Source organism: Neodiprion fabricii, chromosome 5 (assembly GCF_021155785.1).
Source record: "Neodiprion fabricii isolate iyNeoFabr1 chromosome 5, iyNeoFabr1.1, whole genome shotgun sequence".
Taxonomy (NCBI): domain Eukaryota; kingdom Metazoa; phylum Arthropoda; class Insecta; order Hymenoptera; family Diprionidae; genus Neodiprion; species Neodiprion fabricii.
Genome location: NC_060243.1, coordinates 29,539,558 through 29,555,578, shown reverse-complemented (window position 1 = coordinate 29,555,578; position 16,021 = coordinate 29,539,558). Strand labels below are relative to the sequence as shown.

The window sequence follows — 16,021 nt, the reverse complement described above, 5'->3', positions numbered from 1 at the left end:
GGACTCCAAGTTCTATGAAAACTTACATAGTCCACAGCAATTGGTAGCCGATCAACGCATGGTGTGCATTCCATAGTGCTACGCCCATTGTTATCCGCATTACATTCGCAATGTTGACACGTGCCTGGCGTTGCACTGGTCGCGATTCTTTTGGAGAATACAGAGATGAACTTTTTAATAGCTGTTGGTTTCTCAAAGCGTAATTTTTTTCCGCTGAAAACAGTGCCGTTGGTTTCAAGAGCAAGTGGCGTGCAGTAACCGAGAATGCTTTTGGAAAGTTTGACTTGTCTGTGCAATTCTTTATCCCCAGTCAGCACTCTCGTATCCTTTTTCGTATACGATTTGCTTGCATCGAATCCGTACAGCACCTTTCCTATTCTTTCCTTTTCCAGCTGGAAATCCGCGTCCACCAGTATGTGAAGTGTCACTTCGTGCTCGAGCATCACTTGGTGCAGGACCGAATAGTCCAACTGTAATTATGAGTTAAAAATTAATGAAAACAGAAGATCGACTCGAGTCTGGAAACGTTAAAAGTTTGAGCTAGGAATAAGATTGAAATTAAAATCAGAGCTATTCGTATTAAAGTTTGTTCTGTAAAGGGAATTTATTCGTTATCATTTTTCAGTAACATATCATGAAATTCATCTCAAGAAGCACAAATATAGATCTTTTTATGTATGTGACATGTTTAGAAGTGTATTTCACTACTTGTTAAAAGCCACGTAAAACGGACCCGGCCGTCTATGAAATGATATGAAAATAGGTCATATCTATTTTAGCGAGAAGAAATTTTCGAATTTGCATTCTCCATTTTTCAGTAACGGGATCAATCAGGTTTTTTTTCTCTCTCATTTAATTTTGGTTCTATATCGAGCAAAGTCTGTCTAAAATCGCTAACAGCTACGTATATGAAATTGCCATACCATCTGGTGCTGAGGATCACAGTGCGAACATGGCAGTAAAATAAACGTTTTCGAAACACCAGCACGATATTCCAGCAGAGAGGCATATCTCAAGGCAGCAAATATGTCCTGAGTGCCATTTCCAATTGGGATATGGTCGAAGTAAGTCATGAAATGTTTGTGATCACTTGTAAATGTGTCTCCATTAATAACCAGGCTCCTTGGTTGATCGTACACGCCATCTGCCCCAAATGTAACCAGAGACCATCGAAGATTATCGAGTTGTAACTCGTTGAACTCCATCTTCAGTTGAGAAATGAACAGTTCCATGCTGGCGTTTGACTTTATATTCTTGTTACAGTTTTTTGCTTCGACGATGAAAATAATGTCCGAAGATTTGGGGACTGCCTTGCCTTCCAATTTTCGGAAGCTCCCCTCTGCGACTTCAGACCCATCGACCAAAGTACATTTGGTGCATTTGTCCGGGATCCTGATGTACGTGTCGTGGAACAAGCAAATTTGGATGTAAGAAACGGCGACGTTGCAAGCCTCTTTTTCGCTTCTGCTATTGAAGCACATGGTTTCAAATGGATTCGGATTCACTGTATTGAAGCAGGAGCTGAACTCCGAATTTTTATTGGCGAACAATTCTCCACAGATTTTGAGCTCGTCATTCTTTGCTGGTTTGCTGAAGGCACGATTCTTCATGGTAGTACATTGCGTACGATTCAGTGACCAACTCTGCGCAAAAGCTCCGATGTCTGTGCTGATTGTTCCATAAGAATTTAAAAAGTCGTCCGACTGTTCATTGCTCATTGTTCCAAAAAGACCGGCGGTCTTTCCATAATACCAACCGGATAGTTCGAGTGTACACAAATCGAATTTCATATTGCATTCCAGCCTGAAAAGCTTTTTCCTCGACTCCACGATGACTATGCTTGCTTCTTGATAGACATATGCCTGTCCGTTGCCAATCTCAGCCGGAAGTTGGTATTCGAGTTGAGAATCCAGCAGCCTCACAGACTGTATTAAACAGAAGAATAGAACAGACCGAAATATTAGCGATTTATTTATTTTCAAGCACTGCCATGCGTGTCGAGTCGACAACAATACTCACGTTCTTGAATACGTCCAGCTGAATCGCATTGCCTCCTGTTACAACGATTATTTGATGACTGGTGTCAAGCTCGTCTACACTGTATTTGATCAAGACGGAAAATTGATTGTGGACAAAATCGTGCGCAAGTAGATAAGTACATTCTCCGCTAAATTCGTAATAGCGACCGTCGAAGGTCATGTAATGTTGACCACCAGCGATCATTGCTTGAGCTGGAAAGAAGCGAAGCTGTGTAAATTTCTTCCGTAGAACCCGTTGGGTGTGAAACACGTGATGAATTATTCTTCGTTAGCTGCTTCGAGACGAAATAGAAAAATACCTACCCTTGAACGGTGGTAACCAGCTGGAAGGCTCGGTATAGGGTTTATACTGATAATAGAGAGTCCAGAAGGTCAGGTTGGATGTGACGAAGTAGGATTTCAAGTCGGAGATGGCGCGATACTCCGCGATCTCTTGGAATTCGGGTGTTTGGTTGAATGCGTGCCAAGACATTGGAAGTTTCTGTTCAAGATGCAGTAGCCCCTTTTCTGGACTGAATATGAATTTTGTTTTGGCTTCTCTATACCGGTTTTCCGCCTGTAAAGCCGTCTGACTAATGTCAGTCAGCTTTGAATGGATAAATTTGATGGTATGATTTATTTGATCGCCTACTTCGAAGTACTCGTACAAGTACTTGGCTTTAGCGTAAAGTTGTTGAACTTTTTCAATCGTGTAATGCAAAAACGGCAACTTCGTCAACTCCAGTAATTCGTTTATTATCTCGTCTACGACGTTCTTAAGCTCGACGCCAAACGGCACCATTGTGAAGTATCGTTCTCTAATGAATGTTATAATTATGCCAGAGTATTTTCTGACATTTGTCACTATGTCATGGGCCTGAATGTCTTTGTATATTCTGTCCACATCCTGTGTGAAGTTTGTGAAACGGTCAAAGTAAGGTGAAGTTATAATCTCGTTTCTGCGATCGTACAAAAAGTCGAGGACCTCCTTGCTCGCCTTCCAAACAACTGTTTCGAGGTAGTGAATCACCTTTATAAATAACGGCTCGACATATCTCAGGAATTTTGTCCACTGGTCAGAAGCAGCCGTCGACATATTTGCCCAGAGGTTTTCCATCCACTTTATAAACGAGACATGAAGGTCCTTCACAAATTTGTCATACTTTTCAACAAACTTTTCTATTATCGACGCTATTTGAGCCATGGAATCACCTTTCAACATTGCCGTCACGATTTCTGATAGCTTGTTGTAACCGGATTTGACAGCTTCTATAGCCCACAATAGGGAATTTCTTACAGCCTGACCAGATTCCCCCATAATCTCCCATATTTCGTTGAATATGTTCGGCAAAGATTGCATGTGACTTCTCAGAGACAAATCGTCAATCACGAAGGAGCCGAATGCAACGATATCTTTGACGTAAAACTCATTAGCGTTGTAAGATTTATTTAGATATATTTCTAAGTCTTCCAGATCGGTTTGCAGTTCTTTCAGGTTGCTAAAAACATGAGAAATAATATTTTTAAACAGTTTCTAACCGTCAATGGTGCTATTTGTGAAAGCTAAATAAAATTATCCTACTTCCAATCCTCCAGAAACTTGCTCACATCCTCATGAGCGTCTTCCCAAATATCGTAAATAGCACTGACGGTCTCACTTCTTATATACTGCTTCCAATATTCGGCATCGTTACCTATGCTCTCGTATGCCTCGTTGAATGAGTCCTTTACCGTACTCTGAAAAAAGGTTTGACAATTGATTTCAGCGAATAATATTCTTCTACAAAAAATTCAGTGGACCCAAAGCTGGTGTTTCCTGAGGTTTACATCGCAGCATGATGATAAAAAACACACCATGACATCCTCCTTAAGTTCTGGTCTCCACGTCATCTTTGACGTAACGAGTTTAGAATGATTTAACCGCAAGTAAAAGGAGACATCTGCTATGGTGAGATCATCACTGTAGGTTCTCCATATATCGAAAACGACATTACGGGCGTCAGGAATCTTTCCATACATTCTCATACTCTCGACAGCATCTGAATAACAGTAATTATCTCAAAGGACATGCACCAGCTACAATCCATAGCATTGCGAATACAGTTCTAGTTGAATCTTACCTGGGGTGTAATTCACCATCAGCCAAGTAAGCTTCTCGTCAATGTTGAGGTAAAATTGCCCCGTCGCGTCTATGTCTGGTGTATAAACCAACGATCCGTTAAGAGTGTATTCCGGATGGGTGGGATAGTACCTAGTCTTCAGATGCTTGACTACCTCCTTATTCTCTCTGAGCAATTCAATCTCATATTTCGACAGATCTATGTATCCGTATAGCTGTCCTTTTTCCACCGGAAAGAAACTGCGCTTGTAGGAGCCGTGATTCTCAACTTTGACGAACACAAACATGTGTTTGTGAAGGGTCCCGTTCACTCGTAAGTCCAAGTTAGTGATCGGATGTTGACCAAATATTTCATAGCTGTATTTGCGGTCCGCTGGCCAGCTGCTCTCATCGCGTACCTTGCCACGCAGTACCAGGAGCTTTTCGGAATTTTTTGAGTAGTCAACCACCAAAGCGACATTGATGAAATCACTGGGATCAGTTCTGTCATATTTCGCTGTGAACGTAACGTCTTTTTTGAAACTAGGATGTTTGAAACTCAGCACCGCCTGGCGCTGTCCCAACAAGTCTGTGCTTTGCAGTTTTTTCCACTGAAAACCTGTTCCTACGCTTCGAGGTCTGGCCATATCCCTGTCCCATTGAAGTATGGCTTCCGAGTTTATGTCCGAGCTGTCAATGCTGTAAGAGGCGTCAAGGGTGAAGTTTCTCCTCGGATAAACAAAGTCTAGTACCACAAACTGGTTTTCGACTTCTTCCGTTGTCTTGTTAAGTATATTAACATGATACGAGGCCCAGGCGTCGCTGGCCAGACTCAAACGAGCGTTGTGGTCGAATTCTCCCGGGAGGATTTTGTAATCTGTGCGCAGATTTACCGTGCGATTCAAGTGAACCGCTTTGATTTGAATGTCCTGACCCGTATGCGTTGTTCTTATGCGAGTCTCGCCGGCTATGTGAAAGTCTGAGAGGTTTCCCAGCCTGTATACATCAACTTGTTTCAATTCTGTCGTTGGATAATTTGTCCCAGCGTTACCGCCGCTGTACTCGTACTGATTGATGTACACGATTCCCAACGGTTTAAAACTGTTCTGAATGGTTATTTCGATGCGATCTTTTTCAAAACCAGCTCTCGACTCGCTCTTCGAGTTATATTCACCGTGAACTATTCTCTGCGAGTTGTAAATCAGCTCCGAATGGCCAGTAGTGATCAGTGGACGTTTTTTGTAACCGTATTTCAGGAGTCCACTGTGGCGAGTGCTCAGAGGAATTTCAGCCTGCAAACTGCCCTCCAAAGTCGAATCGAGCTTCTCACTGTTATACGTGTATTCTGATTTCAGAAGTGCTGTCTCACCTGGCCAAAACGCTTCCACGTGTCTCTTGTTGTTCTTTCTATAAAATTTAATAATTTCGTATTATCATACATGAAACTTACATTACATATTTCATACAATGTGATCCTGGAACTGGCTAGACTTTGCAATATCCAGTAAAGGAATTTCGAATCCAAATTTAGTCACATCAAACGACTAACAAGAAGACTGGCAAACAATGATAAGAATAAGGACTAAAAAATTACATTGTTGTGTAGACCACGAAATTGCAAGCAATGTAGGGTATGCCTTCTATTGGAGTGGACGCGTTGAACGATCCATTGACGTTAGCGAGACTGGCATAGACGATGCGTGCTGTTCCGAGACGTTTTGAAGAAGGATAGTAGACGTCTGTATTGATGATATTATAAGCTGTTGACGCTTTGCTATATTCTAAACGAAGTATAAAAGTTTCTTCTTGCAAGAATTTAGGCGTTCGAAGTGAATAATCGAAGCTGATTTCGTTCGGTTGGAATGAGACGTTGACAAAGTTATTCACTGTCTGATGAGATTCCAAACCCCATGTGAATCTCAGATGAGCATTGATGTCTTGAGGGTTTATTGTCAGCTGTTTAGCAAAGACAAAGAGATAAAAGATAAATATGTTTTCAAATTATGAATTTTGAAAAACTTAAAGATTATGTCATGGTGAAAACATTACTTCTAAATATTTCACTGCTTATCTATAACTTATCTGGCTTTTCCTGAACTTTTATTTTATAAACTGTGATTTCCATAAGATTTTTTGTGCAGAGAATAACGAATAAGAAATACTTTTGCAAAAATAAAATTGTTTAATTCAATTAGATACTCACCGAACCGTCTGAAGCATAATTGATTTTCGAGACCTGAGTGTTGTACCCAATGGCGTACTTCGTGTTCTTCGGCTCCTTCAGCAAATGATAGCTAACCAAAACAGTATGACAATCTTTCTCAGGTGGTGGTAGTGTCAAACTAAATATAGCGTCTACGTTGCCTGTATCAATAAAACCTATGGTGGCATTACTGCCGAACGTCCAAAGCTCGTGATCGATGTTAACATCAAATCCTGTGTTAATGTTCCTCCTTGTATTGTGAGGATCTTTGAAAAATAACTTAGTTTCAACGTGCTTCTTAGCTTTGTTTATTTCGTAATCAAGGAGAACGTTTGCATACATGTCCTCCAAGTAGAGTAAACCCCATTTAAATTCAATGTAACTTCTGTCTTGATTAAAATGATGATTGGCTTGGACGCTTCCTGTTACATTAGACAGAAGCATGTCGCCACTGACCATGAAGTTTTTTATACTCTTGAAGGGGGTTTTTCCACGTACATATACACTAACGTTACCGTTTACTTGAGTATTAACAAAAGTGACAAGTTCGAAATCGATCTGATTTCGATCAGCGCTGTATATTTTTGCACCCGTATTCCAATTCAGTATGTTTCTGCAGCTAAAATCAACCGCCAAATCCCTCGGACTGTTTATAGTTTGGAACTTAAATCCATAAGTTTCTTTGACGTAGCTCAGAGTGATATTATTTTTCAGCATGGAATTTTTTGCAGGAACAATCGTCGCATCAACTGACATAACAGTTTCGTCTTTGGTAACTATCTGGCCATAGACTTTGTAAGGTTCTGCCGAGTTAGCGCTGGTCAAATCACCTTCAAATTCCAGCAGTTCGTTGCTCACTTTCAAGACGTTCCCAAGAAATTCAAGAGTCTCATAATTTTTAATTGGAGTTATCGCTCTGCCGCTCACTATCTTGTCTTTGTAGTCGCCGATAATTTTAAACTTGCTTTCAGTTCGGTATACAAGATCTAGGTTCAATTTAGCCGACTCGTTTTCCGATATTGAATTCGCATGATGAATGCTAACTCTGACGTGCTCAAGCATCTCAATTGGCGAGTTCAGTTGTAGTGTCGCGTTCATGAACTTAGTTCCTTCAACCTGCCAAACTCCTTGAAGATTATACTAAAATGTAGGAGAAAAATTATTTACTACATGATAATCATCATAAAAATCGTGATCGTTCCATCTCAATCAACTCACAACTTTTAAAACTGGTTCATAGATTTTGAGTCCAAATTCCATTTGACTTTCCCGTGACGTCAAGTCTTTTTTTATTATGATTCTGGTCTTTGGCACGATAAACTTGGAGCTGTTAATTTTTGCTTGCATCATGGTATCGAGATAACCATCGTCGGACTGCAAGAAAATTCAATCAGGAATAGAGTTTGATCATTCTAGCAAACAAATAAACTAAGTCACAACGTAATTGGGTGTTTAGTAATTACTTCATAAGATCCGAGAAGATCAATTTCGAAGTCGTTTCCGCTTAGATCAAACTTTCCTTTGTATAAGTTTTCATCCACTTCAACATATATCTTGCCATCGACGTACAATACGAATTTCAGAGGCGTTTTAATTCTGAACGTCACATCATGAGTTTGTAAATCGTCGGCAGCTCCACGATTCGTATAGTTGACATTATAACCAGCCTGAAATTATGGACAGAAACATTTATTTCTTACGCACAAACAATAATTCTCAAAGACGATACTTACTTCCATCCAATTAGCGTGATTCTTCACTCTCAAATCCGTTGCAACAAAATAGTCGTTGTTGATAAGGTCACAACTAAGTATGTAGGTGGAAGTTATCTCGGACGCGGATTGGAACGGTGTGTCAATCTTCAGCTCATTTTTCATGTTGACATAATCGTCCAAACGAAATCGATCATCAAGCCGAATAGTTCCAGAAGGAATTTTTAACGAACCCAAAACTTTGAAATTTGGATCATTATGTTCTATGTCCAGATCACCGACAATCGTTTCAAACAGGGCCAAATCGATCTGAAATTTTTTTAAAATATGAAGTAAAAATCCATGACTATGGGAGAAACAAAACGAAATTACATCAATTAGTCGACAAACGTTCAAGTTTCTCACCAGAATCTGTCCTTGCCAGTATAACGGCTCTTCGTCCTCAATGTAGTCATATAAAACTTCCGCAGAGGATGTAACTGGGTCAGGTATTTCGGGGATGCTGAATGGGGGAGGTTTTGGTCCTCCGTTGGCAGTGACACCGAATTTGGTGTCGGAAAAGCGAATTGAGAATTCACTGTCAATTAGCATTTTTTTAATCTCTGGACCATTTTCAACAACAAGCTTAGTTACGATGCCGCACTCCTCGAATCCATCCATAGGAGTGTAGAGAATGTAGGTGTGGTGAAAATCTGTGAGATTTTGGTAGCGCCAAACACCGACGAAGCCAGCCGTCATGTTCCTGTAACCAACTCTGAAATCGGCTTCCTTTTTGTTCAATTTAGCAACGACAAGTGAGTGTTCGAGCAGTTCAATCGGCGTTGCAACTTCCAGTTTGAAATTGAAGTCGGATCCGTGAAGAAACAGTTGAATCAAAGCCTCGAGTCCTACGCTTCCATGGGGCCCGTCGATTCTGGCCACGACATGTCTGTCCTTCTCAGACAAACCAAAGTTTCCCTGTAAAGTAGAGAACCTTTCAATGGGTGTCGTCAAATTGAACTGCACCATGGATTCCTTGATCTTAGCCAGATCGCCAACCAAATTTCCCGTGTACTTCCTTTTGTCTAGGTCAACGTAAACTGCCCCGCGAATTTTCCAATTTGGAGTAAACTGTAGGCTGCAGGTTACGTCTCCTCTTTCATACGCTGCCAGAGGGGATATCATGTTCAGGACTCCAGTCAAATTGAACGAGCCATCCTTTCCCTTGATTAAATCCCAAGAACTTTTCAAGTCCAATACTTTGTCTGGGTAGTAGGTGATGTGCAGACGAGTGTCCGTTTTCCTCCCATTGGATAATCTGTGCGTCAGGTTACCATTCATCCACTTCAGAGGGTGCATAGTGCTGACCAGTTTATAATTTCCTTGCCATTCTAGCACCTTATCATCTTCGATCAGGGTTCCTGACAAATCTATCGAGAAGTGTTGTGAATCTTGCCAGTGAACGCTGCCTCTCGCCGTTACGGCATTGTTGTTCTGCATATACCTGCGGAGAAAACAAAGATATAGTAATTGAAGAAGATATTCCACAAAGCACGGGCTGTTTGACATCGATCAAACGACCTGTGAGAGATTTCAATAGTTCTACATATGAACTTGGATATGATAATTCACCTTGCATCAAGCGACGTCCTTTTCCATAGTTCAAAAGGTGTGAGAAGCTGAGATTCTATTTTGAATATTTTGTTAGTTGGCTCCATGTTATAGTCGGCATTGATGGTGAAGTGAACGGCATGCACTGGCGACCATTCCAGTCGGATATCAGATACGTAATTATTACGTCCGCGAAGCGCTAAGATAGAACTTCCAGTGACGAGTCGCCCAGGGTATGTGACCATGACTATAGTGCTGAAATTTTTCTCTGTGGGATCGGAGAACTTTACGAATTGAAATGACGTTGCAAATTTAAGGTCAGGGTCCCGATTGGCATCCCATTTTATTTCTAAACCGGCCTCTTTTTTGTTGGGCTCATCTATCGCTCTCGCTATCAAGTGAACATCTTTCCATCTGTCTAGGTGAACTTCGATTCTCGCTTCACGTTCCTTGTCGACGTTTGCAGTGAGGGAATAAACGTTGCTTTTGTATCGGCACTCAAGGTAGCTCAGAAAGTGCATTGTAGTTAGACTGCCGTGTGTTACTATCAAACCATATTTCTCTTGTTCCGATTGCTCGAGTTGCAGATCAACCTTCAAATCTGTCGCATCGTTGTAGATTTTCAAGTTCACCACGACATCTTTGGCAAAGCTTGGCGAATCCAGAAGAAGCTTCACTGTGTGATCAATTATGGCTACTGTAGAATGATCTGTGTAAGTTCCATGAGCGGTCATATTGTGGCCGCTGAACCAAGTGCCAGCCAGCTTGACATCATACTCGTTCCGCGTTTTCTCCTTTATATCTATATCTATCAGCATTGGGGTAAATGTTGGTATCGTGAGATTGACATGGGCTTCAATGTCGAACATCGCTCCGCGAGGCATTTTCACAGTCGTCAAGAGCGCAATCTCCTTCCCTGAAGGTAAGAAAAAACATACATTAAAATTTTACTACCAATTACTCGAGAATATTTATTGTGTAATTACCTGGAGCGTATCGTATTAAACCACTGCTTATGGTCTTTACCCCACGAGAAAAGTGACTAATTCCGACCTTGATGTCCAGGTTTTGTATCGGTTTTGTAATGGCAATAAAAGCGGTGATCTTGGCTCCTTCGTTGGAAAGGTAAGTTCTGGAGTTGGTAATAACCAATTGAGCGGTGAATTTGTGCTTATCGTCATGGAGGTGGGGGTTCGAATTTATTTCAGTATGAATTTCAAGGTGGCCTAAAGCTTGCCGGTACCATGCGCCCATGTTGATATTTAAGTGGGGATAAGCCGAGGATTGCAGCTTAAAAGTGGCTGCTTTGTGAGTTAAACCCTTCTGAGACTGATTGCTCAGCGATACTTCGACTTGGACGGTTTCCTTCTTCTGTGAAGCAGAACCCTGTATTTCTTTCAGCTGATATTCGACGTTTATATTCCCTGAAACGCTGGCGTTTTTCCGCATTATGTAACCCCTTATTTGACTCCAGAATTTTTTCGTTTCAAACAGTAAATTGATATCACTTTGCGATACATTCCCCTTCTCCGTAATTTGTACTGTACCTATTTTTGGGAAATTCGATACTGTTAATTTTAAGGGATGTATCAAATAGTAGAATGCTTATGTGAATGAAAAGCGGACAATGTTTCAAACATAAATATGTTTGTTGATGTAATAGAGAAATTTGTTCTAAAAGTCAAGAAACGAGTAGAATCATATTTTTGCTAGACAAAATTGAGAAGCCGCAAAATCGACAGGAACAAATTATTTTTATTAATGTTTACTTGCCCGAAACTTCAACCACCCGTTCGTTATTGATTGCCAAGTATAATTTAGGACTATAATTGTAGCCGTGGTGACTCAGCACCCTGGTATATCCAATACTAGCGTCCAGATGTTTAGTACTATTAACATCCAAGCCAAGGTCTATTAGAAATTGATCGTCTGTTTTCTTGTAAGTTCCTGAAGAATAATAAATATTGATTGAAATTGCGATACGAACAAGGAACGTGAAGTTTGGTACACGAGTGATAAATCATCACCTTTAGCAACTAGTAAACTACCAGCTGCGCGTAGGACAACAGAAACATTGCGGTTATTGGCGTCGAATGAAATCTGAGCACTCATCTCCCTCTTGGTCAGAGATCCAGGAGTATCGAAGACCATCGTGATGTCACTCTTATTCTGAAATACAAAAGATTCAAGCTGTATCGAGTCTAATCGCAAAGTGAGGAACCCAGTACAAAATAGTTATAATTTCTAGCTTACCTCAGAACGTTGCCACTTATATTCAAAAAGATAGCTTTTGATCGTCTTGTCTGTTTTCATCAAAGACACCTTGAACAGAGTCGGCCCATTCAAAACGAAGTAGGCAGCGTTTGGATTCTTAGTCACGTTTGAAAATTGATAAGTGGTACACAACTTGAGGCCTATAATTTTATCGAGGGCTGCCCAGCTGCAGGTATTGTTGCTGACGATCTGTATCAGGTTGTGTTTCTTCAGTTCCCTTGTACTTTGATCGGAGACGATTAATCCTACTGGGGTTTCGTCAGTTTGGGGTCCGTTTGTGCTGAGATACGTGACGTCCGTGAGCATGGAAAAGAGTTCAATTTTTTCGTTGGGTAGACCTAGGTTAAGGCTGACCAATTGCATATCTTTCACAACTAAATGTCCTTGCACTGCCCCGGAACTGTATAAGTTGGACTTCAGCTTGATCCCGGCACTTTTGTAAAAAGCATCGATAACCATTGTACCAGTTACGTCTACGCTGACACTGAAAAAGTAATACAAAAGTACAGTGCTAGCCCAAGTTTTCATTTCCTTTAATGCGCAATCAAGTGTCTTACCTCGGCACTATGTTTCCCATTATTTCCAGTGCCTCACTGTTTCCTAATCGCTTGTTGTTCAAAGAACCAGACATTTTAAAGTTACAAGCTGTGGAGCCAGAAGCACTGAGATGGAGAGGGAGACCAGAGGTCGTCGGAACGACGTACGAAGAGTCCAAGAACATGCCAGTTTTTTCATATTTCACGTCATTACCGGAAAGGATTTTCATCAGTTTTGCCCAAGGATCGAGGGAGGCTATAGTGGTTCTGATTTCTTTGTCTCCAGTCAGAGTTACATACTGCACGTCGTTGCCGAAGATTTTCAAGGAAAAACTTAATGTTGGATTGTCAAAATTATTGTCGATTACGTTGGGCAAATTTTTTATTTTCTCAGCATAGTTCTCGCCTGTGTTTTCACTATTTACCGATCTTAGGCTCCTCAAAAAGTTTTTAAAATGCAAGCTCACTTTCTCGTTACTGAGCGGGCCGTTAGGTCCGAAAAAATTCTCTGCGTAATATTCGATTCCTTCAAAACGAATTGCCACTTCAAACATATTTATAGATTCGCCCAAGACATCAACGGTCGCATTTATGGTAGCGGTTCTCGGTATGTAAGACTTTGGTGAGAATATTAAATTCGTTTGATAATTAGCACCAACGTTGTACTCGTCCGAGAAAAATGAGCTTTCGTAGTTTCTGGAAAATTTACGAATATCACTGTCGAATTTCTTTCCCAAATCTCGGTCCATTAGCAGACTCTGAACTTCGATTCTACTCGGCGACGAGGACTTCAGAAGATTTTTCAAATGGCTCCAAACAAACGATCCAACTATGCGAACAAATATTGAAAAATATTAACTTTGTTCACTAAATTTTACAAGCATCTTGACTGTCGTTATTTCAATCGCAATGCAGTACACTTACCTTGATTGACTTCCTCTTCTTTCAGCGTGTGCTTTATTATTTTTATCACGTTGTAGTCAGGGCATCGCATCACCTGGAGATACGAAGCGATTCGGAGTTCCGTATCTTGACTAGAATTTCGGTAAAGATTTAGAAAAAAAGCGTCCCTTGTTTCTTGGCATGAGGGCAACCTTCGATGAGCGTCGATGGCTGCCACCCTTGTCTCCATCGTCAAATATCCACCCGCACCTTCGATACATCCCTTCAATATTTCTCTTAATCCCTCAATTTCTAATCCCATATTTCCAATGGATTTCAGAGCTTCCAACGTCTGTAAATTGAAAAAATTTATGTATAATTGATTTTACTTTTTTTGTTTCATTCTCAAATACTTTACTTACATCTGAGAAACGTAAAACGATGATTTACAAGCTAGATTATATCGCCAGCTACGACACTGATAATTACCTGTTTCGTTTCCAAAGTCGAATGACTTTTTCTGCGGCAGCCTTTTTCGATTTTTGCTTCTACGTAGCGCAGAAATCTAGTAACAGGCTCTACGCGGAGGCAATTGTTGTCCACGTTTGTACAATAGGCGTGAATGATGCTAGAGTAAGCTAGGTCAAATTGGGAATCACCCAGTTCGCTTTGATGCTCCACAAGGGGTGCGAGTGCCCGGAGAGTCTCCTTGTCGGGGCGTGGAATTAAAGCGAATCCTGATATCCAATCCTTAACTTTTTCGAGTGGCACTTGTTTCCGTATTATTAAATCCTTCTGAACCATCAGAGCAGCAGTGCTTTCGATGTACGGCAGAGCATTGATTATGTGCTTTCTGAAAATCGTGATAAAGACTCTTCAGTATTTAAAATAAGACTTTCTTTTACCGCAGTTTTATTGACGGTAAATTGGTATCATAGGATGAATCGTCAATTTATACTACCGTCCCGTTCTGCAGATGCTGTCGGCACGCAACAGCAGCATTGACAGAGATGGGTAATTGAGTAGACGAGCAGAATGAATGAACTTTGTAAACACTTTGGAGAATTCCTCTTGAAGTTCTTCACCCGATCTCATCTTGCACATGCTCTTAAGGGAGTTGCGAGACGTTCGCAGCTCTCCGTGCGTTGGTTTCAGAGTAACGACATGGTTGTACAAAAGGTTGACTCTTTTCGACAATGGAAAGTCCTCTCCTTCGCCTTCATCTACATCTACAAAGTCGGAGACTTCCTCGATCAGGTTAAGCGATGATCGAGTGATGCTTGTCGCCCCGGCCCTTCTTCCGTTGGATAAAGGTCGGAGCATGTGCACGTCGACGCATGTTACCGCCTCGTAGATGTTGTGGTCCAATGTTATTTCACAATCGCTCGAAGACTTCAACAATGGCTCGCGAAAACTTCGAGGATTTGATGAAAACGGACTTCTGTAAGAGTTCGATTGAAGAACGGAGAGATACTTGTTTCTATTTGTACAAGATGCTATGTTCTTTGTTTTCTTTAATAAGAGACTTGTCTGCCTCGCTTCGTAGAGCTTGTAATGTGTGTGGCAAATGCCGTTGATGTCCAGTTCTTCAGAAGAATGGCTTACATCAAACCTTTTCATCGTATTTTGAAACATGGAGAGTACTCCTTTTTTCATGTTCAGCACCCACACCGGTTCCTCGGGGTGCGGGCAGACCTCGAGTATCTCACCATCTCGAAACGCGAATCTAAGTGCATATTGCTCGACGTTTTTCACAAACTCAGCTCCAGCTCTGTCGGGGAATTCAGCATCATAGGTTGAACGATTCGACGAAATGCTCGACTCCGTCAGCTTCAAATGACCTTCGCAAGGGGATGTGAAACTCAGTGATACCACAGCGTCAATTTGCAGGGTCGATTCATTGCGACGATCGTTTAACGTCACTCCCAGGTTTGTACTGACGTCGATTTGGTATGCATAACGGTAAACCACACCTTGCAAATACTTGAATTTTACCAAGTGGTCGGCAGAAACTGTGGAAACAAAATTTTGAGTACACTCACGTATTGTTTGAAACTTGTTTTTCTTCGTTCTATTGTAAGAAACTACTTTTCAAAAGTGTTACTCTGCATAATATGTTTTATTAACGTTATATTTAAGAAACGAAAACTCACCGGAACATTTTGTGCGACTGCACAGGGCCGGGACGTTGACGTACACTGTAACGAGATCAAATTAATGCTGTGAACTGTGGTAGAAGTTTTTTTACCATTTTCAAAACACCAACTAAAAATATGAAAACTCACCGGCATAAGTATCGATGCACAAGACAACAAGGCACAGATACACCAGTATTAACAAACGATTCATATTGAATGATGTTTAAATAAAAATATGTTAGCTAAGTGTTTAACATTGCCAATAAATTTGGTTTCGTGGCACGGCGATTCTGGCTCAGCAACTGATCTTAATGAGATATTTATCTCTGCCCTTCTCTTCTCCAACGAAATCACGTTCTAGTTCACTGCAGAACAACAACTTGTTGACAGAAAGCCAGGCAAAGGAATACTGGGGTTGAAGCTGAACGAATTTAATTTAATTCAACGCTTGTTCGATATTGGATAAGTAAGTGCTTCCTGCCTTCTCCTGTGCTTTCTGAAGGGGAAACGGATATGCTTGACACAGCATCGTATGCAGTTGTGTGGTAGGAATTTCATAGTATTCCAACT

At 41.0% G+C, this 16,021-nt stretch overlaps 1 protein-coding gene across 1 annotated transcript in view; it reads right to left on the bottom strand.

Moving 5' to 3' along the window:
* Positions 1-16,021, bottom strand: part of LOC124182816 — a 17,406-nt gene extending 1,385 nt beyond the window's left edge. Inside the window, exons 1-24 of the mRNA XM_046570537.1 lie at positions 15,599-16,021; positions 15,467-15,511; positions 14,275-15,325; positions 13,803-14,166; positions 13,356-13,665; positions 12,453-13,260; positions 11,875-12,379; positions 11,649-11,790; positions 11,395-11,568; positions 10,608-11,168; positions 9,643-10,537; positions 8,437-9,514; positions 8,053-8,340; positions 7,783-7,986; positions 7,538-7,693; positions 6,320-7,459; positions 5,711-6,072; positions 4,139-5,523; positions 3,873-4,057; positions 3,601-3,755; positions 2,343-3,517; positions 2,020-2,231; positions 924-1,925; positions 27-470 (exon numbers count right to left, since the gene is read on the bottom strand). Of these exons, the coding sequence (XP_046426493.1) occupies positions 27-470; positions 924-1,925; positions 2,020-2,231; positions 2,343-3,517; positions 3,601-3,755; positions 3,873-4,057; positions 4,139-5,523; positions 5,711-6,072; positions 6,320-7,459; positions 7,538-7,693; positions 7,783-7,986; positions 8,053-8,340; positions 8,437-9,514; positions 9,643-10,537; positions 10,608-11,168; positions 11,395-11,568; positions 11,649-11,790; positions 11,875-12,379; positions 12,453-13,260; positions 13,356-13,665; positions 13,803-14,166; positions 14,275-15,325; positions 15,467-15,511; positions 15,599-15,662 (12,705 nt within the window). The 5' untranslated portion in view covers positions 15,663-16,021. The remainder of the gene's footprint in view (positions 1-26; positions 471-923; positions 1,926-2,019; positions 2,232-2,342; positions 3,518-3,600; positions 3,756-3,872; positions 4,058-4,138; positions 5,524-5,710; positions 6,073-6,319; positions 7,460-7,537; positions 7,694-7,782; positions 7,987-8,052; positions 8,341-8,436; positions 9,515-9,642; positions 10,538-10,607; positions 11,169-11,394; positions 11,569-11,648; positions 11,791-11,874; positions 12,380-12,452; positions 13,261-13,355; positions 13,666-13,802; positions 14,167-14,274; positions 15,326-15,466; positions 15,512-15,598) is intronic.